The sequence below is a fragment of the Lichenostomus cassidix genome, chromosome 2, assembly GCF_008360975.1.
Source record: "Lichenostomus cassidix isolate B80296 chromosome 2, HeHo_3.0, whole genome shotgun sequence".
Classification (NCBI taxonomy): Eukaryota; Metazoa; Chordata; class Aves; order Passeriformes; family Meliphagidae; genus Lichenostomus; species Lichenostomus cassidix.
Window position 1 is genome coordinate 15,537,576 of NC_139482.1, and position 27,000 is coordinate 15,564,575.

Consider the following 27,000-nt stretch of genomic DNA (forward strand, 5'->3'; position numbering starts at 1 on the left):
AAAAATCTATTTTTTAAGCTATGCATGAACTGGAGAAACAGAGAAAGAAAGGAGGCAAGAAAGACATGCAGCAGGTGGTTGATAAGCACCTGCCTGAACCAAATTGTTTCAGTAGTATGTTCCTCAATCTCAGTTCTAAATTCCATAATTAATTAAAAATTCCTAAGATAATTTGAGGCTCATATGAAAGAGATCTAGTAACCAGGTAAACTTTTAGAGCTCCTGTGAAGGGAATGGTTGGGCAACAGCTTCATGTCATACATCTTGTGCTTGAACAGAAGTCTTGGAAAGTGCTTTTTTAAAAAAAATTGTTTTATCGGCCTGCCTACTGTATCAAATAAACATTTTACTTAGGGCAAGTATAATTATTTATTTACTTTTAGAGACTAAGGTTTTCTACTGTTCATAGTTCTTGTAATTTCAAGTTAGTGTGCAAAGCACATGATACTTTTGTGTGTATGAAGACACTGTTCTCTGTCCACAATTTACTAGTTGTACTCATTCTGTATATGGAAACATATTCTTTATGGAGTTGTTTCATCAGTTTGAAATGTTTTAAAATTGCATACAGAAATTATATGCAATCTACTTGCATCACGGTAGAAGAATCAGGGTATAAATAATGCCTTTTCTTTGCCTTCCCTAAACTTTCCAGATGCCCGATAATATACTGACTGTTAATGTTTCCAGGCTTTGCTGTCTGTACATGATACTGTTGCTCAGAAGAACTATGACCCTGTCTTACCCCCCATGCCTGATGATATTGATGAAGAAGAAGATTCAGTTAAAATAATCAGGCTCGTCAAAAACCGGGAACCATTGGTAGGTAACCCTGTCTTTTGGTTTGGGGTTTGTGTCTGCAGGCAGGGTGGGGAGTGCTCAGATTATGAACGTGAGTGGGTGATACTAACTTGAAATGTGGGTAGACAGACATTACACATGATTATTCGTAACATTAAGTAATACACTTGTGACTTCCATTCACAGTCATTATTAGTAAAGCATATGAAATTAATAAGATGATTTTGATCATCATGGTGTTTAAGCATTATATATGTGGGTCAGTCTGAGCATTTAGATAAAATATATATTTGTCTTTTATCTTGAATTCAAATCATGAACTTACTTTAAAATGAGAGACAGAGAATGAATCCCTAAAGAAATCTTGACCTGTGTTGTGAACTGTGCCTGTTAGCATTCATGTAAAAAAAACATGACCTTTCAATACACTGAAAAGAAAGCATGAAAACATATTTTAAAATACTTGAATTGAAATCTGGGTAAATTTAAGATGTCTGTTGTTGTACTTTGCATTATGAATACTAGAAAGTTAATATCTTCATGGGGATATCTGGAAAAATGAAAGGACTAAACCTAGGTTGTATTACAAGAATATTGAAATGCTTTACTGATTTGGTTATTTTTATTTGCTGTAGAGAGGGAGTCATCTTGTATAAAATTTAACTATGCTCTTTTTCTCCTGCAAATGAGTAAGAGCTTTATTTTATGTTATACTGAGGATTTGTTTTAATGGACAGCAATCCTGGAGAAATACCTGCAAACTTACTTTGAGAAAGTCAGTATTCTGTACTTGAGATGACAGTAGGAGAGTGCTACTTCTCTTAGACATACAGGGGTAGTTTGTCCTACAGTAAATATCTTACTATCACTCTAATTCTTGATGGATTTGTGGCATCAATAAACAAGAAATGAGTTTTCTTATTGACTGACTGTAGGTGCCCGTGGGCATAATTACAAGTTTGACCATATGGAAAGTTCTTACTTTGTTTTATCATAGTAAATATTTTTTCCTCAAATATTTAAATCACAGCTTTAAGCTTTTTACATTTTTTAATCAAAGAAATTATTTGAGGAAGAAAACAAGCTTGCTTTAGGATTTAATATCAGAAAGATTATTCATTCTGGAAGGTATGTGGAAATTTGAACATACAGTATGAAATGAAGTCTAATTGAGCAGTTTATTTTTACTGTTAATGAAAACACCCTTTTTAAAAAAAATTGTCACAAAAAACTTAATAAAATCTTAACTTACGTAGTTTCATGTTACAAACATAGTTTGTTACTAAGACTTAGGCGTTAAACACCATAAGTTAATAGTATCTCAAAATGGATTGGAATAGAGTAATTGGAATATAGTAATTTTAAAACTCAGATATTTTCTGAAAACTTCTATGAAATATATACATTGTGTATTGGCTTTTGAGATCTTAAGCTCTCTTAAAGGGACAAAACCAGTTGCTTAAGCCAAAGGTTATTCTTGGACTGTTCTTCAAATTCCACTCTTGCCTCCTCATTCCGGTGGGACATTGAGCTCTTCCAGATACCTGTGTGTCTATTTAAGCCCAGCTGGCAGCTCGGCCCCCCACAGCTGCTCACTCATTTTCCCCTGTGGGATGGGGGAGAGAATCGGAAGGATGAACTTGAGAAAACTCGTGGGTTGAGACAGACAGTTCAATAGGTAAAGCAAAAGTTGCATGTGCAAGCAAAGCGAAATAAGGAACTCGTTCACCACTTCCCCTGGGCAGGCAGGTGTTCAGCCATCCCCAGGACAGCAGGGCTTCATCACTTGTAATTGTGTCTTGGGAAGACAAAAACCATCACTACAAACATCCCCCCTTCCTTTTTCTTGCTCCAGTTTTGTTGCTGAGCATGACAGCATGTGGTGTAGGGTATCCCTCTCATCAGGTGGGGTCAGCTGTCCCAGCCGTGTCCCTCTCAGCTCCTTGTGCATCCCCAGCCTCCTCACTGGTGGGCTGAGGAGCAGAAAAGGCCTTGACACTGTGCAAGCACTGCTCAACAATAGCTAAATTATCCCTGTGCTATCAACAGTGTTTTCATCACAAATCTAAAGCATAGCACCACAGGAGCTACCATGGAGGAAATTAACCCTATCCCAGCCAAAACCTGTACAATCCCTTAAATCCACACTTGGCACAACTCTTGTGCTACAGAGGTAACAGAGAGGGGGTTTTAGATCTTTTATTAGATATGACAGCAGCCATGGAAAATATAAAACATGTGAGCAAACTAATTTCTTTAGTTTAAGACTGCTTTTTTAATTTATCAAAGTCTAAACAGCCTTACAATGGAATCTGTTGTAGACCTTTTATTAGGAGGAGGCAAAGGGTGGGAGCTAATTGCAGCATACAAGTACTTGAGAGTGGGGAGCTCACAAGGAGAATAAAGTCAAACTCCTCAGCAGTGAAAGATGCTAAAACACAGGGCAGTAGTTACAAGGTGCAGCCCTGGGAGGTTTAGACTAAGAATTAACAGGAAGTATTCATTAGTTGGGAAGTCCAGCACTGGAGCCAACTAACTGGACATGTGGAGTCTCCAGCATTTCTACAGTTGTACTTCATCTGTGTGGGAAAGTTGTATTTTTGATTTTCCTAGATTCTGAGCCTATCTTGAGGTTTTATTTTTGTTAGAGAAGAGCTTCTGGTGAGTTCTGTTACTTGTTCTCCAGGAAGAGTTCAAAGAATAGAGTTTAGTGTCCTCCTCCTCTTCCATAATGCACCTTCAATCCATTTTAACATTATTCATCTTCATGTCAAACATTAATTTGTGTCAGATTTATAGTGACTTATTATGACACCCTCACCACAAAACATAACAAGCCTATTATTTGTGTCTTTGTCTTCCCTCATTTTTTTTATCCTTAGGTGGGAATGAGAAGAAACATACACAGTAATTCAGATAAGGTCTTACCAAATGTGCTATGGCAGAATAACTAAAGACAGGCTTGTACTACTTACATTAGATCTACTGTGTTTATGCTTCCCAAAGTTATTTTACTAAAGGAAGATTCATCATGGTCTCTGTTTACTAAACTAATTATAATTTCATTTACTATTTATTTCCATGTCTTTTTAATGGCTTTTCCTTCAGAACATGCTCTGAAGTCTTGGATATTGTTAGTATAGATCAAAGAGCCTCTACTAGTTCTGTTTATTGATTCACTACTCTCCAGTCAAAAAGTCTGACTTCCACTTGCAACATTATATCAGAAGTCTAGAAGCAACTGAGCTTGAGGTTGGAGGTGCTATACAATATTTTTACTGGGATAGAAATTGTCTGGTTTCTTGACTTGAAGGTACTGAGCTCTTTGAACTTTTTTTCACTCCAGACACAGTCTCATATTCTATTTGTACCCAAGCAGTGGAGATTGTTTCCCTGCAGAGCTGTGAGCTTTATGTCAGTTAGGTACCCTGGACATTCTGAGTTGCATTTCCTTTGGATGGCTTTCAAGAGTACTCACTGTGAAGCAATTAGGCACTCTCTTAACTTCTTTGGAATATACCTAGTGACCATTTTTTATAAAACTGCACCACGTTTCCTCTCGTGCTCCTGTTCGTGCTTTTCTCTGAGTTAAGCACCTCACTGATGTTCTGAGACGGGGTTAATCATATATTAATGAAGCCTGAGTTCCCAGGAGTAATAATTTCAAAAGAGAGGGAAACACATGGTTTGTAGGAAGGCCTTCTGTTTGCCAGATTTCATCAATTCAGAAGTCAGTGCTGAACTTTCCCCTGGTTTTTTGAGAGAGGTGTTTTAAACTTTTTTGTTGATCCTTTCACAGTAGTGGGTTTGGGATTTTTTTAATGCTCTTCTAGCAAATGCTCTTCCCATAGTGTCTCCCTCAAGTGAGGCAAAATTGTGTTGGGGTGTTTTATTTTAACAAAGAAATTTGGAACATCTCTGAACCTTACACAGAGAGCAGTAGAAACATCTCTTTTCAGAAACAATCCAGAATTCACCTCTCTGTAATTGGGGTTTTTATCAGAGAGCTTAGAGAGTTTTTACTTAGGCCTAACTCTGCAAGGCTTTTTCAGCCCCAGCCCTGTTCCTGGTTAGCATTCCTGATATCCAAGATAAATAACCACACTACCAGGAGTTTAGTACCTGGCTTCTTACTACTTCCAGCTTCCAAATATGATGCTCCAGGTTTGTTATAGCTGTTACTCTGAATAGGATGCTTCTTCACTTTAAGATGGTTGCTTCTGTGTCACAAAGATTCATTTCACATAAATCTGTCCATTTGAAAATTAACCTCTATGCCATGCCATGTCTAGAGTCAAGAGAAAAATAGGCAGCTCCAGAGAGTGAACCAAGCCATCTATTTAAGATTCCTGACTTGATGCAAGGATGATTCCTTCTTCAGAGCTACACAAGTAGCCTGGACACCTAGCTTGAACTAAACACCTGATTTCCATAGCTGAATTTGGTTGAAATGAATTTTGGTGATTTAAAGGAATAATTTATGTGTTCTGTCCATGCAGACACTACAGCTTTCACTTACCTCACACTCTTAGTCCCTATAGCTCAGTTCATATTAGTGGATGAACCTAGCTGGTTTTTTGGTGAGATCAGTTTGGATGTAGGGTTAGCTTTGGTCTATGTAGTCTACATATAAGTGGACATCAACTTTTAAATAACTCCTCACTGTAAGATAAGTAACTGATGCTCTTATTTGCACTTTCAATAGAGAATGAATTAAAATAAGGCTTATTGAAGTACTTATTTTCATTTATCTGTCTGCATGTTCTTTTGTTTAAAAGAGAGGCATGCAAAAATATTACTGATGTTTCAAATTCTCTTATTAGTGATTTATTTTACAGACTAGTCTTTCTTTCTTTAAAAATAAAGACTTAAAATGCTTCTATTCTTGAACCAGCAGATAAATGGATGAACTAATAAAGCTCAGATCTGTGAAACCATGAGCAATGCTTACCAGTGAGTGGTACTACATTAAAAATGGGGGAGGGAGAAAGCAACTTAAAACAGTGAAAGAGCGTTGCTGAAGGAGCTTGTATTATTTTTAGTGCTTTTGTATGGTATACCTTTAAGCATTTTCTCAGTCTGATCACCATATGGCTCCCAAACTCCTTATTTTTCCCTTTAAAAGTATTTTAAACTGAGCTATGCTATTACATCTGTATATGTCTCATTTAGGGTAACTTACACTTTTGGCTCACAACACTGAAAATATTTTCCAGCTCTCAAGGTCCAGTCTAACCTTCTTCCATTTTTAAAGCTCTAAATGAGGAGCTGCACTGCACATGTAACTGAAAGTACTGGAGCTGAACATCTTATAAGGAGAATTTCTTGCCAGATTATATATACCTCATAGTTTAAGCAGGGCTGGCAGCAATACAAGAGAATCTGCTTTTTCAGAAAATCAACTCTTCAGGTTTTCAGAAAGAAATCCACTTGTATTTGATGATTTATTTTTTAAGAGTTCTAAATTGGGAGGGATGTGGAATTTGTAGAATCTTCTTTTGAATTTGTGTACTAAAGGTACAAATACATAAACTCAAATAGTGTTTATCATGGACCTACCCATTGCAAACTTGGGTTAATTAATTTTCCTGTCACCTTGAACTTGTTTTTGTCCTTTGTTTGAAAATTCCGATTTATCTATTATCTTCACGGGGCCATCTTGCAGATCAGTTAATCTGTGTTAGGAAAATTAGCTTTATGCCAGTAGTGATAATCACTTAGAGCATGAAGTGACTGTTCCACTTGGACAAGAGCCTTATTGTTACTTCCAGATGCTGTCTGGGTCAATAGTGTGGTCTTTGATTGCAAACAGCTTTTTTTCTAGGATCTGTCTAAAAAGCCCAGCAAAGTGAAGTACCACTTTCCAGACATCAGCACAGGGCTCGGGTAGTGGGTGATCACAGGGGAGGCTGTCAGTCATTGCTTACCTTTTGCATTTGGTGGCATTTAATGGTGTTGACTTCTAGGTAAAAGGCATCAAGCCTTGCTGATGAAGACTTTGTCCTTGATTAATTAGGAGAGCCTGAATACGTATGGACAGTAATGGAAATGTCCAATATTTATATTTGCCTCTAGCATCCTAATGCTGCTTTTTTTTTCTGTTCGGTGGATATATTCAGAAAAAAAAAACCAAATCAAAAACCTTTTTACTTTAAAACAGATTAAACATTCCAAGTATTAATAATAAACTTCAAATTAGTAGCTGTTACTGCAAGGTCAGAACTTAATATTGAGATATAAGCTAGGGGGCTTAAGGCTGTTTAATATACTCCTCATGGCATGCAGTTCTTTTTGCACAGAAGTCTAGTCATGAGTTTTTTAAGTGAGATTAGCTGCAGCTAAATTTATATTTTTGAAACTCTCAGACTAATTTGAAACTGTAGTACAAACAAATGCATGCTGATATAATTACATAATAAACAATACGTAAGAATAAGGCTGGCAAATTGCAGAATTACTTTGCTTATAGACAGATTTTCATACTCGTAAATTTAGGATGTAAAATTAAATGCAAAAACGTACCACAGCAATTCTGCTGTGGAGTGCTGACTGCTGCTGAAGTTTCAGCCAAAGTGAGTAGCGACTGTTTTAATGTTTCTCTATTTGCAATAAATGCAACTTGCATATAAAAACCACAAATTATTCTCCTGCTTTTTATCGTCATGACCTGTGCTGTATTTCCGTCTTAAGATGGTAAAGGGAAACAAGTTTAGTTACAGTCAGTGAAATTGTTAACAGTAGAAAAATCTCAGCTCTATTATTTGTACAATTTTCAGCTTTAAGTTCATGAAACACTTAAAATTTGAAGTAGTGATAAACATAATGTTCATGTTTATTCTAGACAGATATACCTAGGTGGCTATAAAAGCCATTGAATTGTTCAAGGAACTTGCTTAAAAAGTACTTATGTATCTTACTCCAAGCACAACACTTCTCTGGTGGAAGGAAATTTTAACCAGTGATGGCAGAGTGCATGTAGCACTCAGGGGTGAAGTAATACTGTTCATTCACTAATCGCAAATATGGAAATTTTCAGAAAGCTGACTTGCCTGGCTGAGTCCTTAGTATCTGTGTTGATTAGCAAAGTTAGAGCTATTGCAGGTAACTAGTTAGATTAATATGGTAAAGTAATCATGTGCAGTTAAAAACCTGACAGACAAGGCGTGCTTTTTTTCTGTTGTTTTTTAAAAATACTGGATCAAATAACCTTTTTGGAGGTGATTTTGCAATACGGCTTATCTAGTTAAAATCCCCATTGATGTTCCATGGATTCTGTCTCTGAGAACAGGGCCAGCATTTCCTCCCTTGCTCCCCCAGTTCTGCCTGAAAGGACTGGCACTGCAGCTGAGGCAGCAGCTCTGTGTCTCCGTGTCCCTTCTCACTTGTCACTGCTGCTGCCTGCTGCTTCCCCATCACCTTGTGCCCCTTTTCAGTGCACCCTTGCAGTTCTTGCTACAAAGGCATTTTTCTGACCTAGACAGCAGTTCATTGGAAATTTCACCACATAATATCATTTTACCTCAGTGCCCTGTGCTGTCTGTGCATAATGTATGAAAACAGCCATGACTAACTCAGGAAATGTCCCCCTCCTCTGCATTTCTGTCCTATGAGTATTCCAGGTGAGCCCCAACATTCAGGGGCCCTTCTCAAATTTATGTTTGTTTATTGAGAACACTGTAAAGCAAAAGGATGATCAGTGGGTGCACAGCCAGTTCTGAGCATAAAATGCAACATTTATGAACACTGATACACCTTCTGTACCTGTGTTGGAAATGAGATTTTGGTGACCCATGGTATACCCTTAGTATGTAATGTGGCCTATTTTATTGTAGGAACAACAATTTATCAATTTGCAGAAGTAGTTTAGTACAATTTTAGCAACAGACTCAAGTAGGGTATACTGCAGTTAACATTAAATTGAAAAGCAAACTTTTTCCATCATTATCCTTTGTTCTTTAAACCCGTGTACTCACTGAATGCATGAGTTACTTCTGATTGAAAAAGAAGACACATTTTAAGAGGAGATAAACAGAGTAACATATTTTGTATATTCTTTTCATAAGCAAGTATCATTTCTGGCTTATTAGCATATTAATCCAATGTCATCTTTTTGCAGTTTTACATAGCAAATCTTTTTTAGTGTAGTGTATTAAAATTATGCTGAGATTAATCAAATAACCTTTTTTTCCTCTTTTTTTGTTGGTTCCTTTTTTTTTTACTCAAGGGAGCTACTATTAAAAGGGATGAGCATACTGGTGCAATTGTGGTGGCCAGGATAATGCGTGGAGGAGCTGCAGATAGAAGTGGTAAGGTGTTGCTGTTTGGCACTAGCCATTCAAGTTCTAGAACTCAGAGCAAGAGGAGATAAAATGGCATATTTTGTAGAAAATAAATACATCACTATCACAAACAGAAGGTTTGGGTTCTGGACAGTTTTCCAAAGTGATATTTTAATACTGCTGAAACTATACTGTTTTTTTTTCCCTAATTCAGTTGCAACAAGGTATCTTTGAGTGAGTGGATACTGAGGGCATTTTATATATCTATAATGGTTTGTGTCCAGTTGGTGACATCCACTTATAAGTCATAGAATATGCTCAATTGGAAGGAACCCCTCAGGATCATCAAGTCCTACTCCTGTCCCTGTGCCAGACACCCCAAGAATCACACCGTGATGGGATTTGCCAACCTGCTGATGGAGGGACTCAGGGTGCTGGCATTATTTTATGTTCGGACATCCATTTGGAGTTTCAGCTGGCAGGTCCCAAAATGACAGTACATCCTTGACTGTCATTGTTTAGTTTGGGGTACTCAGTGTCTGCAAAAACTTAAGCAAGAAGTCCTGAATCATGCCATAAAGTGTCTCTTTTCACTGAAGAAAATCTAGGACAGCTGTGTTTCACTCTTAGATGCAGTAATGAAGTAAAGATGATAGATAGATAAATAGATAGATAGATAGATAGATACAGACACAGACAGACATATGCATATACATACACATATACATACATACATAAATTAGCAAACGTGTGCCACAAATTGGTACTCTCAGCCTAAATGATCTTTGCACTACTTGCAGCTGTGTAGCAGTAAGAAAGTAGTATGAGTAGAAAAAGAATTGGCACAGATATTTTTCGAACATCTGCATTAAAGTCTGGAAAAGTTGTAGAGAAGATACTAATTTTTAGGAGGAAGACAGGTTAACCAACCACTGTATCAAAGTTATCTGAGAGGACAGTAGCTGTTATATTTACCGTATATTCCTGGTTTTAAGTTAGAGCTTAAAGTGTATGAACAGGGGAGAAACAAGCTAAATGTTAATGACAGTTTTTCTGTGATACATAGCTACAGTTTCACAAGTTCTCTTTTTCTTCTGTAGGTCTTATTCATGTTGGTGATGAACTGAGGGAGGTCAATGGGATTCCCGTAGATGATAAAAAGCCTGAAGAAATAATACACATTTTGGTAAATACCAAACATTCTAAAATTAATTTAGGAGAGTCAAGAAAAAGTAATTAGACTTATGATCTCTACTGTATTTTTTAGAAAAAAGTATGTTCTACTATAATGTCTTTTCTTCCAGTGCCATCATTTATAAACCTGTCATTTCTCTTAGAGTGATTTTCCACACACTACATATATACACAATTATAGATTACTTGTAAAGAGTTAAGGACAATAATATGGCCATAAATATGTTGCAGAGTGTTGCAGACTTCAGTTTATAATCTACAGTTTTTATGGCCTACCATGATCTGTTGAAATCAAACTATTTAAAATGTATTCATTAATAACTCACTAATAACTAATTGTCAGTCCATATGACAATTCATAATACAGGTACTAGATAGACTGTATAACTGGTGTACTAAGATTTTATTTGACATTGATTTACAGTATATAGCCATATATAGCCATATAAATTATTCTGTCTGCTCTCTTCTAGACTTCACAGTCTCTAAAGCCAGGCTGATTTCTCATTATTGAATTATTGCAAATTAAGTAATTTAGACTTTTTCAGAAATATTTAATATTTTTACATCAAAGAAATTGATGAGGGTCATGACAGCTCTGTTATTCATGCTGTAGGCATTTCTAGATACATAAATACTTTGCTGCCCTGCTGAATTGAGCAGCTGTCTCAGTTTTGGTTCAGTAACCAGGATGATTCATTTCAAGTGCTAGCCTGCTGATATGCATTCTTGCTTTACGGTTTCGTGTTCCCTACAGAACCATAGTTTCCTTCAAAAATTAATATTCAAAAATGTCAAGAAACAAAATACCACCAGAAAAGGTGTGAACAATTTCCCCATTTACCTTTTTGAGGCACAGTATAAACATCAAAAGCCAGTTAGAGCTTGTTTCAAAAGTAACAAAATTATTGATTCCAGTCCTACGGCGGGTGAAATAAGACCTGGGCTGCTGCCTGTCAAACAGTGAGCCTTGGATTGCAGACATGCCGGCAGAAGAATGTCTCACTTGGTAGTGGACAGGCCTGTTTCCATTTTGCTTAAATCGTTGGCTGTCTGTTGCACTCTGCTCATTTTATGAAACTTGTCGGCTGCATGCAATAGTAGCAGAGCCCCCAGCTGATTAGCACTTCTTTCAATAGCAAAATGTCACTGAGGCAGTGGGAATATATTGTGGTTAATAAGTAAAGTGCAGCCAGACACACTTTAAGTGGGATATAGGGAAAGATGAATGGATGAGGTGGTTGATGATGGCTAACTTGTTTTAAGATTTATAGTGGAGGGCTTTTTTTCCATTTAGTACACGTAGTCTATTCAAATATGTTTTTCTTTTCTAGTTTCTTAAAGTTGCCAAGTGAATAAATTCCCCCCCAGTAGCTCTATATGATAAATATGGCACAAGCCTGTTTGAATTTTTCTATTTCTTTTTTTTTTGAAAAATGAAATGTTAGTTCGATTTTTCCAGGGATGTCCAAACTGTGCCAGGAGTCAAGCAGTTGCTTCTAACATGCATGCATTTTAGCTGTAGCATTTTCTCCTGCCTTCAGTACAGAACTGGGACCTCTGAACCATGCATGTCCCGGGTTTTAATGGTCCATCTGCCCCACCAGAGAAGCAAATAAACCCAAGCATTTCAAGTGGGTGTTTTAATTTTTGTAATACAAATTTTGTTTAAGTGAAGTTGTCAAACTCCTGAGAGCTTGGGAGAGGATAGACTCATTATACTTCTTCTAATTAATTTGAATTTCTTTATCTTCTAAGATTTCTTTGAAATGTATAGCTTAATTCTCAATGCATTTTCTTTTTGAATGTTCACCAGGCTCAGTCTCAAGGAGCAATTACATTTAAAATTATACCCAGTGTGAAGGAAGAAATGCCAATGAAGGAAGGCAAGGTAAGCAAGGCTATTTCAGAAGCTATTGCAGTGAGTGTTATGCTGAGGATATATATTTTTTGCTTGGATGACAGAACCAGGAATGTGATTTATGCCTGTGGACTGAATTTTTGTGGCATGACAATATATAGCACACTGTACACTTCAATACACAGGTGCTGAATTTATGAGTGGGTGTAACATGGTTCTTAAGCCTGGACTCTCAACTGTGTAGTTGACAGGTAATCTTCCACCTTCTGCAAGGACCTGTCTTGGTTCCAAGTACTCTTTCCATCATACATGAGTTAGAAGACACTCAATAGCATCTTGGTTCAACAGTATCTTCTCTGTTACTCGTATGGGCACACTGTGCACCTACAAAGTCCTGCTTGCCTTGAGTCACAGAGCCTTTACTCCGTTGAGACTGCAGTTGCAGAAGCAATGAGTTGAACATTCCCATATGAACTTCCAATGCTAGACATCCACAATGATGTTTTGCAGCAGTAAATGCTTACATTATTTAGTTCAGTGGTTTTGAACAGTAGAAACAGAAAAGAGCGATACCTTTGTATTGCATTTTATACTTTGTTTCTAAAGGCAAAACATGGTTTGTTTCAGATGTTTATCAGAGCTTTATTTGACTATGATCCTAATGAAGATAAAGCAATTCCTTGTAAAGAAGCTGGACTTGCTTTCAGAAAAGGAGATGTCCTTCAGATCATGAGCCAGGATGATGCAACCTGGTGGCAAGCCAAACATGAAGGTGATGCCAATCCCAGAGCAGGCTTGATCCCTTCAAAGCATTTCCAGGAGAGGTGAGCTACTGAGAAGCATAATTTCATTATTTTTTTTGTAGTAAGAGAAGAGACTTATTGCTGAGTTGTTAAGTTAGCATAGTTGGCATGTGTAATGCTAACAGATTACGTGGGTACAATAAATGTGCATCTGCAGAAGGGCAGCTGAACTTGGAAACATGTTGCTGAAATACTCTGGATTTCCTTATTTCTCTGGCCAGAATTAATAATGACAAAAACTGATAGAATAACACTGATCCAGATTGAAAGAAAAAACATATGGGAAAAAGCACATCAGTATCTGCATTCACACTGATGTACTATGCAGGAGTAAGAACTGCAGCAGGTTTTGGAGAGCTCACAAAAATTTTGGCAAGATTTAATTTTTTAAACTTGTGAATAGATTGCATTGCTTTAAGTTAATTTCTTTTAAAATCTTCTGGGTATTTTGCAATAGTCTCCTGATATTAAGTGTTTATTAATCCCAAATTTGAAGTGAAAATTGAGGAGTTTGTATCTTTCCCCCACCACCTCCCATTTTATAGGAGATTTGCACTAAGAAGACCAGAAGTGCAGATTCAGCCACTGAAAATTTCCAACAGAAAATCATGTAAGTCTGTTAACCTGGAATAGAAATGACACTCCACATCTCTAACCTTATAAAATAGCAGTTTGTTTCAATTATAGGATGCATTTCTCCTGAGCACGACAGCTTCTTGATCCCATTGTATCAGTAGGAAAATAGATATAAACAATGTCATTAAAAGCAGTTAGAAACTTTCCCAGCCCCCTGACTTTGTTTTTGAAGCACTGACCCCAATTAATATTTTGATACATAATATTTGAAAGGTTAAAGAGTGTTCTTTTCATCAAAGAGCTCAACAGTTTATATAATTTGGACTGCATCAACACAGTGAAATTTATATTGAGAATAAGACAAAAGGTTTGACAATCTCCCCTTCTCTCCACCGTATAGTTGGTGATCTTTTGTGTCTCATGAAACAGTACAATTTTTTAAAAGTCAGAACATTCAGCTCATTGATACACATTCATGGAATCACTTCTTAATGTTTTTTAAAAAACTCATCCTTATTAGTCTCTGTTTTTAAATACAGTAGATGCACAATATAAGAAAAATAACATCTAAGAAAGTGCATACATTGAAACAAATATTTTCTCTTCACTGGAATTTACATCAACATCTGTTTAAAGTATTGTTGCATATTTTACTTGACCTGCTATGTCTTTCAGTTGTACAGACTCATAACAAAGTACGCAATAAATGAAACTATCACGCTTCATTAGGATCTAAATCCTAATACAATCATGATTTTGAGTTCAACTAGAAGTATTCAGAAAGTGGTCTAATATTTCCAACCTTTCATTATCTAACATTGAAACCAAAAGTATAGATATTATGGCAAACAGTGGATATTGGCACACTAAGTGCCAAACTAAATGCTTTTAAAACGTCTCACCAAGGTTTCTATTGCAATTTTCCTAACTTCTTGTTGTGGTTGGTGTGTTCTGAAGCTTGACAATTTCTGTTATTTTTCTAATAATCTGCATTTTCTATCTTTCATTCCATTTCACTGTTTGATTGTGTGCCCTAATGCTATTGTTACCTCCAAAGCCCTTGATTAGCTTTGTAATTACAGTGACAGACATTACAATTGCACCATAGCTTTTCTATTTACATAGATCTTAGAAACAAGAAGGAGCTCCTCCAGCTTGTAGTAAATCTGTTGTTTTTCTAGGTTCTAGGTCAAGTTGCTCTGCCCCAGTTTTGGAAAAGTGTCTGATCCCAGGGTATAGCTATTTCCCTCTGCCCACTGTTCTTGAATCTGGATAATACACTCAACAAGAGCCTTCAATTAAGGTGGCACTGGTGCTTTTGAAGAGGTAAATCAGCTGCTGCAGCAACACTGTATGAATCCTTTTATAATGGACTGCATCTTTCTAGTGACCTTCAAGTGAAAGGTTTTACAAGATGCATCTCACCTTTCCAAATAGGCAGCCTGAACTTGATTGGGAATTGCCAAAATTACAAGCCAAAGAAGACCCACAGTATGATGTCTACTGTTATCTCGGCTTTTTCCACTGGCTGCCTTAACTAGCTTAAACAGGGGAGAAGGGTTCCTCTCTTCCTTCCCTTTCCTTTAAAACATGACAGAGTGTGAGGGTCCAGCAGTATGCCTATTACTGTTCTCTTTTGGAATTTTTTTGAGTAAAGCAAGCTCCAGCTAAATACCATCTGGAAGGCAGTGGTGCCTCTTGGAGGAGGAAAGACTGCAGCGTACTGTAGGTTTGTCATTCTCTCTCCCTTTTTTCTTAAGACAATCTGCTGCTGTATCTGCCAGATTTTCATGGGAGCAGGGGAAGTGCTGTTCTGAGTAGAGATTTATCCCTTCATTCAAAGACTAAACATGTTTTTAGTGCTGGGAGGGAATTCAGATCCTTCGTAGAGAAGACATTTTAAAGATCAGAATTCAGCTGTAGAAAAAAAACATGACTAGGATGTTGCTCAAGTTGCTTTCCAGAAAGCCTTCCACTTGCTTGGATTTTCAAGATTCTGGTGGGAAACTCTGCACCTTGGTGATCTTTCTAAAGTTAATCAGCTTTTTCATGTTACCAAGCATAGCAGTGAAGCTGTGACATGTGGAGGCCTTGTCTGTATTTGTGCACAGCAGTCATCTTGCCAAAAGTGGGAGATGCTGGAAAATCATGCATTGCTGAGCTGAACAAAGAGCATTCTGACAGTACCAGAAACATGTAAGGAAGGTGACACAGAGAATAGAAAACTGGAAAGAACTGCTGGGTTCAATTTTTTTTTTTTTAAGCCCATGTATGAAGGTGGGAAATTGATAACGCTTGGTTTCTTCAGGTTCCTTTTTAATCCTTCAGCTTAATATAGGGGTTTCTATTGCTTGGGACGATAATTGTATGGGGAAACATGTTCTGTAGATCATCCTGAACTTGCTGTGTGTTGAGAGGCTGCTTGCTAGTGCAGTGGGTCCCATCCAATTGAGTGACCTGAATTTCCTTAACAGTTTGGATGAAAAGGGCAATTTGCCAGTTGATATTCTTACGGCTTCAAAAAGGATGAAAACTTTTTGACTTCAGGAGAGCTGCTGAGAGAAGTCCCTTTCCTGACAGGACTGGGAGTTGCACTAGGAAGCTTTCTTGACACATGCTGTGTAGCTGTGGATGTTGGTCTGCTCTGTTCAGTCAACTCATTCCACAAATCCCATGTTTTGTAACGAGGAAGAAATCTTGATACATACCTTCATTTTTAATAGGGAGAATCAAGGAAAAGTACTCTGTTTTCTTGAATACCCAAAAAATGTGAGTCGGCTCTAGTTTCTTAGGTGGGCTTCCAGGGTGGTAATATGCTTCTACTTGAAAATTAATCTAAAAATCAGTTAAAATCATATTATATGCAAGAAGTATCCTGTAACTTCTTTTTTTCCTTTATTCTCAAGCCAGTCCTGGAACTGGAAAGGACATTTGACATCTGAAACAGTCAACAACTGTTTTTGCTTTGATAATTGAATATATTTCAAAACCTGAAAGGAGATAGATTGGATTACTTTTGGGAAGCCTTATTTCTGTTTCCTATTTTGAATTTTTCACTCTTTTCAGCATAGCAGTGCATGTAGTTGCTATCTTTACACATATTTGTGTATCATACATTTGGAAGCAAAATAAAAGTGGGCTTTTTTGGTGATGCTGGAATGCATACCCACATTAAGGAAAGAGTAAAAAATACTTCCTACAAAACTTTTTCTGAAAGAATTATTTGCACTGAAATAGACAAACCCAATCTAGTTCTAAGTTACTAAAAGGACCAATTTTTAATGGAAATGCCAATTCTTATTTTCACTTTAATAACCAAGTGAACTGATCCATTGTTTCTGTGTGTGAATACACATGCCTATCCCAGCATTTAGCCCATTTCTTGAAAGCTTAAACAGAGTAATTCTCACAGTGTACCTGTTAAAGTGAAAAACATTTAAGGTGTCATGTGTACACTGGAGGAGGGAGCCTAACAGTGTATACTCCATATTGAAAGGTAAGTGAAATCACACTTTTTTGTGTGCAAATAGAGAAGATGCACAGTTTGATGGTATCTGGGACTGAGGCTGAAGGAAACTGGCAATGTAGGTGGAGCCTGTGCTGACAAGGGGAAGATGTAGAAAAAGTGAGAATAAAAAAAATAAAGGGAGAAGGGAGAAAGTGAAATTTCTTTATTGAGGACGAAGAAAAGGAGAAGGTATTGCAACAAGGGCAATGGCAGAGCAGATCAACAATAAGCCCATAAGCCCCATTAAGCAAAAACCCCACAGAGGATGGGCTTTGAAATTATTAGATTAATGCAATTAATAGTATTATGCAGGAGCATTGCTATAGTCACTGTTTGCCCTGAGGTTCAGTTGCTTGTTGATTCTATTTAAATAAAATATTATTATATTTATTTTGTAAAAATCTTTGAAACAGTGAATGCAAAAAATTACTGACAAGAACTCTGGCCTGATTTCTTTTGCTGTTGTTGGTAGAAAACCTTTGTAAGTTCAACAGTAATGTTTGATGCATGAGATAAGTGGTTGTTAGATGTTCTGACCTGCTGATAAGATTGATAATGTTAATTCCCAGGCTCAGGGTTAGTGCAGAAGTGGTGGAGGAATAACAAACCACTGAAGTATTTTCAGCATTTTTTTCAATACTTAGCAGCAATGACTTTTCAGCAAAAAGCAGTTTTGTACATTAATATTGTGGAGAAATTTTACTGGGGAAAAAAATTGTAAGAACAAGCATCATAGAAAAAAAAAGAGAAAAATGGAATGAAAGTAAAGGAACAGAGTTGCATGAGGCTGTGTGAGTAGGACTAACCCTGCACGTGCTGATATGGTGAAAGTGTCATATACCTGAGTGGGTGTGAGAGACCTCTCTGGAATATAGAGGGAGGTACTGTAGGTTTGACTGCCCAGTGCAATTCGCTTGCGTGTGTCTGAGCTTGTAAGCCACTGCTGCATGCCAGCTCTGCAGAAACCTTCTCACTTGGTATTCCTCAGTAATACTTAACAGCTTTAGTGGGTCACCTTAGCTTGGACAGGTTTGTGAGCCAGAGCTGGCTCTGTGAGTTCTCCTGTTGCCACATGCTGACTAAATTGGAGTGACATGAGACTTTGTACAGGGAGGAATTATTTATTTAATAGCTCCCAGTCTGTTAACTTCAATACAAAGACTACTCATGCTCTGACAGTAACAGATATTGCCAGCAGGTCAATTTGGTCATTCTTGCATGTGTATCTTACTTTAATTGGTAGGCAAAAGTGATATCCTGTTTTTTTAAGGAAAAAAGGTTCTTTGAATAACAACCAAAAACTTACTAGTCTGCAGTTGTTATAAACTGCAATAATCAGCCAAGAAATTATATTCCTTCAGCATAATTTTGCTTTCACAGTGGTTACTGTGTTTATTCTCATGTTATGTATGTGTTGTCTCTGGTATGAAAATTACTGGTAACTTTATCTTTTATACTAGTGTAGCCTGTAAGCTCTGTTAACTTGTACACTGAATTCATATGTGTGTGTGTATATCCATACCCTGTGTGTACAGTTTAATATGTGTGTGTAGCATATATGACAGAGTTGTTCAGAGATGTCTTTTCCATGAAAATACATTTGTTCTCTATATTTAATGCTAAATGTAAATACTTAGTGTGACACAGCCATCCCCATATAGTTTTTCTAAGGCCTAAAACCCATTTTACTTTCAATTTTGATTTACCATATGTGATTGGCATTGTATGAGCAAGACGAAAGACTTAACTGCAGCCAAATGGTGTTCATTCAAACAAGATGTAACCCAGTTTACCCATAGTTGAGTATCTTTTGAATTGAAGATTGTGTTCTGCCAACAAAAAAATTTAAACAGGCTAAAAGAATAAATGCTTTGTACCACTTGTATTTGAACACCAAACATTCAGGATAAATGTATAGCAGGACTTTTTTTGCTTATCATAATTTCTGCACAATCTTAACTCTACCTTTCTTCTCAGTATTTTTCTGTGTTCATATTTGAAACCTGATTGCCCACCTGCAGGTAGTTACAAGTATAAACAAAAGATAAACCAGACCTATAGAGTTAAATTAACACATTAGCATTTTCGTTCAGAAATCTCCTGTCCTTACAAATCTTAACTTCCTGCTACCACAGAGAAATTAAGGAAACCTGAAGCTGGAGGACATTTGAGTCAAGGTCACATGAGACAGAACTGGAAATGGATCTGTCCTTCACTGCAAGACTATCCTTCTTCATTTTCCAGATTATCTTCATAGATATACTGTTATCTGATGGTTTTATGAGAGAATTAAATTAGATCATCTTAAATTTCCTATTGCATGAACATATATATAATTCAATCTACAAAACTCCCTATGATAAAAACCTGCAAAACAGTATAAATGCTGATTGCTATGTGGGGGTGTTCATCACTGAAAAATCAAGAGTGTTTCATGTATTACTGTAATGCAGACCATCGTATGTCACAATTTCTTGCTTACTAAAGTAAAGTATAGTTTAAGGAATAATGCAACTTGTTTGTGATAAGAAACTAGAAATGAGCTGCTGGATCTAATTTTAGATTGAGAAACATTTAAGTAAAATTGCTTGGTGGAAATATTTTTGAAAAAAGTCAACAAAAGCTAAAAATCTTAAGCTGGTGCTGGACTGTTCCAAAGAGTTGAGAATGTTCCTGGAAGTGGCTCTGGTTTCGAGCTTCCTAAGTACTATAATTTAGGTGAGGCCCCCAAAACCAAATCTTGATTACATTTCAGTTCAAAAACACAGTGTATGTGTTACTGGTTTTCACTGTTATAGTTTAGCATTATTGGCTATGCTGAAATCTTTCTAAAATTAATAAAAGCACCTACTTCCTAAGCTTCCATTGCACTTGTGTTTCCTATTTCTTTTTTCCCATTTGGCTTGTTACAGTTTTGTTGTCGTTTCATAAACCTTTTTCATGACTATTTTCTTTGGAACTTCCTCTCCCTTCTTACCACAATACATATAATTGATTGTATTTCTTCTTTTCTCAGTGTTTTATTTGTTCTATGTTGCCTTATGGTTTGGGTCTGGTTTTTTCTTTCGTTTTGTCATTGCTTTTATTTTCCTACTTCCCATCAGATATCCTTCTCTTTAGTCTTTGACCTCTTTTGGTCTTTGTCCCTTCCAGATGAAGACCTCTATTTCCTTCCTCAGCCCACTTCAATTCAGTGAAACTGTATTGGCCCCAATTTTTCGTGTCTCAAAACTTCAGAACTTAGGGCACACACTTGCTGCACACAGGCAAATATTTCAGATGCAAAGAGCTGTATTTAGTAGTGAATCAAAATACAAAGTTTCCTTGCAAGTAACCACTGACTTTACTAGAGATCGGAATAGCCCTGCTAAAGTTCCTTGTAAAGTTCAAACTGGGAGCTACATGTTGATGACTGTTTACAGATGCATTATGGTAAGAAAACCCAGTGATTTCCAAGATCTTTTCATTACAGACTGTTACTTTCAACCTTAAGAATAGCCCAAGAAAGTTAAGAGCAGTATTAAGAAGAAAGACTTTCAACAAAACACAAAAAGTTCAGAACTCCTTCACTTCATCTCAGCGTTAAACCTCAGCTTGAAGATGTTTTGACTTGTGCTCTCTGGGATCAGCTGACTCACTTGGGAATCCTAATGTCTTTCATTTATGGATAAGTGTGTTCCCTTTCCTGGCAGTGGTATCCCAGAAGCCTGGATTCCTTGCAGTTCCTCTCAGCCCTGATGCTGTAACTCCACCATCTCCCACACCTGCAGGACTCCTGTGAGGTCTGCAGTGCTCAGGGTTGAGCAAGTGTACATCTGTACAGACCTCTGTCCATGTGTCCATACAGACCTCCCTAGCTCCTGGTCTGGTATTTCACATTCATAAATGAGGACTTACCTGTTACCAGTGTTAAAATACTAGACAGTATTTTAAAATGCACACTCACTAGTTAAGTGAAATAACTTCGCTGAATTCAGGAGACTTTTACAATGTATTTATGTAAACTGGCTTTGAGCATTAGTGACATGTTTTCAGGAGATACGTTGCGGTCTATTGAAAGTCATGGAAATATAGAAAAAATTGTCACGCATCACAGAGAAGGAGAAAATAATTAGTACCTGGAAGCCAGCCTGCCATTCTAGATCCAGCTTTAGGGCATTTTTCAAGAACTGAGAGCTTTTAAGGTCAAGAGAGGAAAATGGATCCAACATTTTCAACTCACAAAACTGTGTACACTCTTTTAAGGCACCAGATATAGTCAACCAAGCAGTGCTCACCTTAGAGGACTTCCCAGCTTACTTAAACTATGGTTGCCTTGACCATAGAAATAAACTTTAAATAAGATTCAGAAAAGTCTTCCAAACTGATATTTTAAAATATAAGTCCTCAAGAAAAATGGTACCAAGAAATGATTGTACAAAACCGTATTTTTCCTGTGGCAGAAGAGACTCTCATGTACATTTCATGACATGAAATGAAAAGAGCTTTTCCATGTGTTCATAAATGCAGGAGAATTTTGACCTAGCCTTTGTTTTGTACATTAGTTATACGTAAAAGGTTGTAAAATAGCTCTTGAATAATATTTCACGTTCTGAGAAAAGACATGCGTTGTGGAAAGTCTTTGAAATAATTATATTTTAGGCCTATTTATCCACATTCTAAAGGAAATTTGAATTATAGGTAGATTGTAAAACCTCTCTATAAATCTTAACCTTAGTATATAATATCTTTGTGAACAAAAATTCATTATATTATTCTTGCTTTTCTGTATAACTCCAAAGATGATTATAAAAATGTATGTTTTCTACTATCAAGGCAGCAGAAATTTGTTGATTAACTGTAGGTACGGAGAAAGTCTTAAGTAGATCTATTATATAAAGATAACATTAGAGAAAAGATTACAAGAGTATATAAATTCTTTCAGCATGTTTTTGGCTGCAATTTTAGAGTTTAAAAAAAAGAAAAAAAAGGAAGAAAAAAAAAAGCCATAACCTAAAAACCTCTTCAAAATCCATCTCCAGAGATCCAAGGGCAGTCCCATCTGTTACTCTAAGTGCAGAAAAATACTGAGATCATGGTCATGGTAGTGATTCTTAGAAATTCTAGGTTAAGACTGATTAATTGGAACTAACAAACTTTGCATTTAATACCAAAGAGATCTTCCATGAGAACTGGGTAATGTTACTGCTACCAAATGAATAGTGGAAGAATCTTATATTGGAATTTTAAAGTGCACATAGTATTTCAATGCCTTTTTACATCCTTTTCTAAGTGTAGTTAAACTCACTACTGGTATGTTGGTGTATGCCTCAATATAATAGGTGCTGTCAAGAGAATTTGAGAGTAGCTTACATACCTGATTTTTTTTCCTATTTATGAAGTATTAAACAATAATACTTTGTCTTTTTGGCTGTTCTAAGATGAGGAAGCGGTTGAGTGTGGTAGGTGCATTTTTCTTCTTCAATTTAACTTTTCTTTCTTAAGTTATGTTTTCACTCCATTTAATGATTTCCTTTCCTATTTTTCCTTTGTGCTTCTCAGAGGAAATTGAAGGTACATGTATAAAAGTTTCCCTGAATAGCCCAATAATTTTATTTAGAGAACATGTGTTTAGAATTAAATTGAATATAGTCCAATGTTTCTAAGAGATGTTATACATATGATGCTTTTATATTGCCACCAAATACATTGAGTCACTTTTTAAAGTAGATAAAAAATCCAGAATATTCCTGGTTGCTTCATTTAATGATCAGTAATTTGAACTATTGTTTTAAACTGCTTTCTCACTCTTGAACTTCTGGAAGATATGTATAGAAAAGTACTATGATAGAATAGTAGTAGCAGCACTTGGGTGGGCTGGGATGGGAAGAGATGGTTCTGAGTTAATTACATGGCCATGGGAGGTCTTGAGTTTCTAATTAATAGTGACAGACTATTTCTCTGAGATGGTAGAAAGTTCATCTATGTGGTGTCATCGTTAGTTTTCCCTCTGAATGTAGCCAGTTACTGTTCTGTTTGCAGCATATGTTAAAGTAATAGCAGCTGATCTCTTGTGTTTTTTCTGTTTGGGTTTTTTTGTTGTTTTTTTTTTAACTTAAGAGGCTTTTGTTTATGAAAGCATTAGAAATTGTAGCTCATATTTTTCATCAAAGGGCCTCTGGCATGTAAAAATACACTTTATAGCTATTTTATATTAAATGAGAGGATGTGTTTTTGATCAAAAACCTTTCTGTCTAATCCAGTGAGCCAAAACTTAAAGCTAAAGTCTGATAATGTGTAGTTTACAAAAAAGCTTGATTTACATCAAATTGTTTTGCTTTCTTTTAGTGGCATATTTTCTATTAACTGATCAAATGTGAATAATACAGTGTTAGAATTCTTTTTAGAATGGTTGTTGTCATCACAACTTTTGCTTGAAAAGGTAAAAAGATCAGTGTGCATGCTGCAAAATCCAAGAATATCTCCAGCTAAAATATAAAACAATAAATATTGTTTTATGTTTTTAAGAAAATGGCTTATTGAAGGCTTTTTAATGTTATGCTTTGTACAGTTGTCATTTTAAAAATAATTTCTTCTGTATTTTTTGCTGGGCTTCTAACTATTCTGCTTTATTTCTTGGCTCTTATTCTGTATGCTTTTACACTTCGTCCAGAAGATGCTGAATGTGCTGGTCACAACAGTGGATCCTATCTAGGTGAGCAATTGGTTACAAAAGACAATTTTGTTCCTTTCTTTCAGCTTCTTTTCCCTGGAGCTACTGTGTCCACTTTGCTTTTGGGGGTAATCTGCATACAAATGTCCTTACTCTGCATGACAAATGCATGGATATTACAGTTTTAAACATGGCTCATTGGATTTGACATAAAGGGTTTATGTAGTGTATGCCTTTTCCTGGTTAAACGTAGGCTACTAAAATACTGGTTTGATTTTAAAGTCAAAATTTTTATAGTACATGAAGTAAGCAATATGTTTAATGAAACAAAAAGGTTACTGTATCATAAAAAATTTGATTAATTCTTTAAAGACACTTCCAAGGTTTTATTCAAGTTTTGTGTACACATTTTTTCTTTGTACATGTCTATCTAACCATTTTGGGAGGATTCAGTGAGAATACAGTGCAAATTCGCAGGCACTGGTTCTTTTTCCACATTGCAAAATATAATAAGTCATAATAACTCAGTAGCTTAAATTTAGCTTTAAAGCTAATCTGAGCTCAATGTATCATTGTGGGGAGCAGGGAAGAGGAGGGGGAAGTGTCCTTTGGCTTCAGTTTCAAGATTCCAAATTTCAAACAAAAGTAACATTTAAAAAAGGTGAATGTTCCATGATACGTTTCAACTTTTTAATTTGTGCCATTTTGAAAGCTATGTAAAAATATTTTAGTTGAAACTGTCCAGAATTCCTGCCAGCTGAAGGCTGGCTGGAGCAGATTTTGTGGCAACCAGCCTTTTTCCCAAGACTTTCATCCTCCTACTACAAGAGAAGAGGAAGAAACTTGTCAAGGTACTTTAGTACATGCAAGCCATTGGGCTCACTGAAACATCCTAGACCGGGGCTGTAAAATGGAGTTGGTTTTCACATTGTGCTTTAGTGGTTTTAAATGTGGTATATAAACTACATCAGGTACACACAGACTACATCATTGAAATAACTTTGACCTTTTTACAGAACCTTAGTGTGGTATAATTCCATCACATGTTTGTGGAACTCGTGGTCATCTGATCAAGCTGAAAAAACTTCTTACTTTTGTTAAGTAATCAACTCAGTTAATGTTGAATTGTAATTATACTGAAAGATTGAGTATGTTTGGAAAATGATAATTTAGTTGTGATTCCAGATGAAATTAATTTTCCTTATCAACTAATTTCTTTGAAACAGGAACAACATCCCCCCGCCATCTTTTCTTTCTGTATGCAAATACATATTGCAAGAATTGTTAGGGTGAGGCTACCTGGTTTTGAAATCAGATTTTAGTGGGCTGCTGCTTCACTTGAGAATGAAGGTAGCAAAATAGAATCCACCTTTTCTTGGTGCTGTAGCCTTTTTCAGTGAAACATTTTGATCCATAGTTACCAAAAAGACTTTGCTGTCTTATGAAGGAGGTGTCTTGAGGAAGAAGCTGCTGTTGTCCCAGTGCGAAAAACAAAAAAGGTGGAGTGGAGTTTACTTAGACGAAACTTTACAAAATTATTGGAGAATTACTAAGTGCCATTCAGGCAATGGTTTCTTTCTTGAGAGCTTCCATGTAGTGGCATGCTGCCATCAATCCAGAGGTGGTGCCTTCAGCCTTCTCATGCTGGGTATGTGCTCTTGGAATGAGATGTCAGAGAGGACGGTCAGAAGGCAATAAAACTAATGGGAGAATCAGTTTTGGGGTAAGGACACAAGCGTATTCACTGGTTCTGAATAAGTAGGATTACTTTCTCCTAAATAATTTTTCAGTTGCATTTTCTTAAGGAACAAACAGCTTTGTTTTGCATTTTCTTAAGGAACAAACAACTTTCTGGGCTGGGCAAATGCCATTGCTCAAAGTGTGATGATATGAAAAGAAACTTGCTGACCAGCTGCAGAAAGGACACTGAATTCTTACTTAGATGCTGTGCAAGATTTAAAACTCGGATCGTCTATAAGGCAAAGGAGTCCTAGGCAAAGACACTTTGTAAACACTCTTAGGTGCATGGGAATCAATACCAAATCTAACTGCTGCAGTCCACTTTTCTGCTTAGGAAGACTTCTTTTCCAGTCCTCTGAGCATATATTCCTTCAATCCCAAGGACAGTGAAGACCTTCAAAGATTTTTTTTTTCTGCCTGTTACTTTTTGGGAGAGTAGAAAAGTGCATATGATTCTTGAAAACAACTTATTCAGAATGTCCACCTGTGTTTTGCAGCCCTGTTTTTTGAAGTCAATGCTGAGCATCTCACTTTTTTGAGTGCATGTGCTGTTAAAACATATGAGAAGCACTTACAGCACTCGATTACTAGGAAACAGTCTCTAGGCACATCTCTTAATTCTTACAGCATAAATTCTTGATACTACATAGTACATTGAACAAAAACCCAAACCTAGAACATTGTCACTGAAGGGATTGGATCACAAGTTCAGGGTGTTTTAGTGACACCTGAGAAACTGCCTATACGTTGTAACCTGTTCCAAGAGCAAGGTAGATTGAAATATAGTTTAATCGCTGATGAACAATTTGATCTGTATTACCCTGTATGTATTTACACATGTGGACAGTTAGTCTGAGGTGTGATGGTAAATCATTCACATATCAAATTTCTAGAAACAGTTTTCCAAGTATGGATACACCAGTTGCTTCTTAAAACAAAAATTACTGAGTCATGTTTCAAACTGCTCTTGATAATTTGTAACCAAATCAAGTGAACTGCAGCAATGCTAATATAATTAATGAATTTTCAGTTGATCTTATGGCTCATTAGGGGTCTAGCACTTTGCATCCATATATAAATATATGGCTCTGGCACTTCAAGCTGTGAACCAGATTATTCTGTGAACATCTGACCCTCTCTGAAAGGATATGTGCTTCAGACACATGCAAGGTGGTCATGAAGAGCGCAGGAATAGAGTGTTCAGAATGCACAATGTCTGAACCATTTGGAGTCAAATATTTTATGTCTGGGGTTATACTGCTATTAATTTGAACCCTCTCCTCTGAAGTGACTCAGATAAATTTAATGATTTTTCACCAAATTTTAATATTTAAGTCACAGTATAGTATCGTATGTTTCTGCTGTAATTTCCTGAGGAATTGCTGAGGAAAATGTTAGGAGTTTGCCTTTGCCAAGCTTAAATTCTAGTTACATTGCTTGAACCTTTATGAACATACAGTAAATATAGAGGAATATCATCTGTTTACTAGTCTCAATTTCATCTTTAAAATCCAGACATAATCTAAATTTTTATTAACCCTGTCTAAATGTGCAAGCTGGGAATCAGTCCAGAAGCAAACAGGGTA

The 27,000-nt window shown here is 36.5% G+C and overlaps 1 protein-coding gene across 4 annotated transcripts in view; it reads left to right on the forward strand.

Annotated features, from left to right (window-relative positions):
• Positions 1-27,000, forward strand: part of MPP7 (MAGUK p55 scaffold protein 7) — a 154,538-nt gene that overhangs the window by 107,864 nt on the left and 19,674 nt on the right. For 3 of the 4 annotated variants that reach the window (XM_085050447.1, XM_085050448.1, XM_085050449.1), the window contains 7 exons: positions 691-822; positions 9,026-9,107; positions 10,181-10,266; positions 12,091-12,165; positions 12,763-12,959; positions 13,484-13,548; positions 23,678-23,716. In XM_085050447.1, the coding sequence (XP_084906573.1) occupies positions 691-822; positions 9,026-9,107; positions 10,181-10,266; positions 12,091-12,165; positions 12,763-12,959; positions 13,484-13,548; positions 23,678-23,716 (676 nt within the window). The remainder of the gene's footprint in view (positions 1-690; positions 823-9,025; positions 9,108-10,180; positions 10,267-12,090; positions 12,166-12,762; positions 12,960-13,483; positions 13,549-23,677; positions 23,717-27,000) is intronic. The other variant, XM_085050450.1, reaches the window with a different exon arrangement.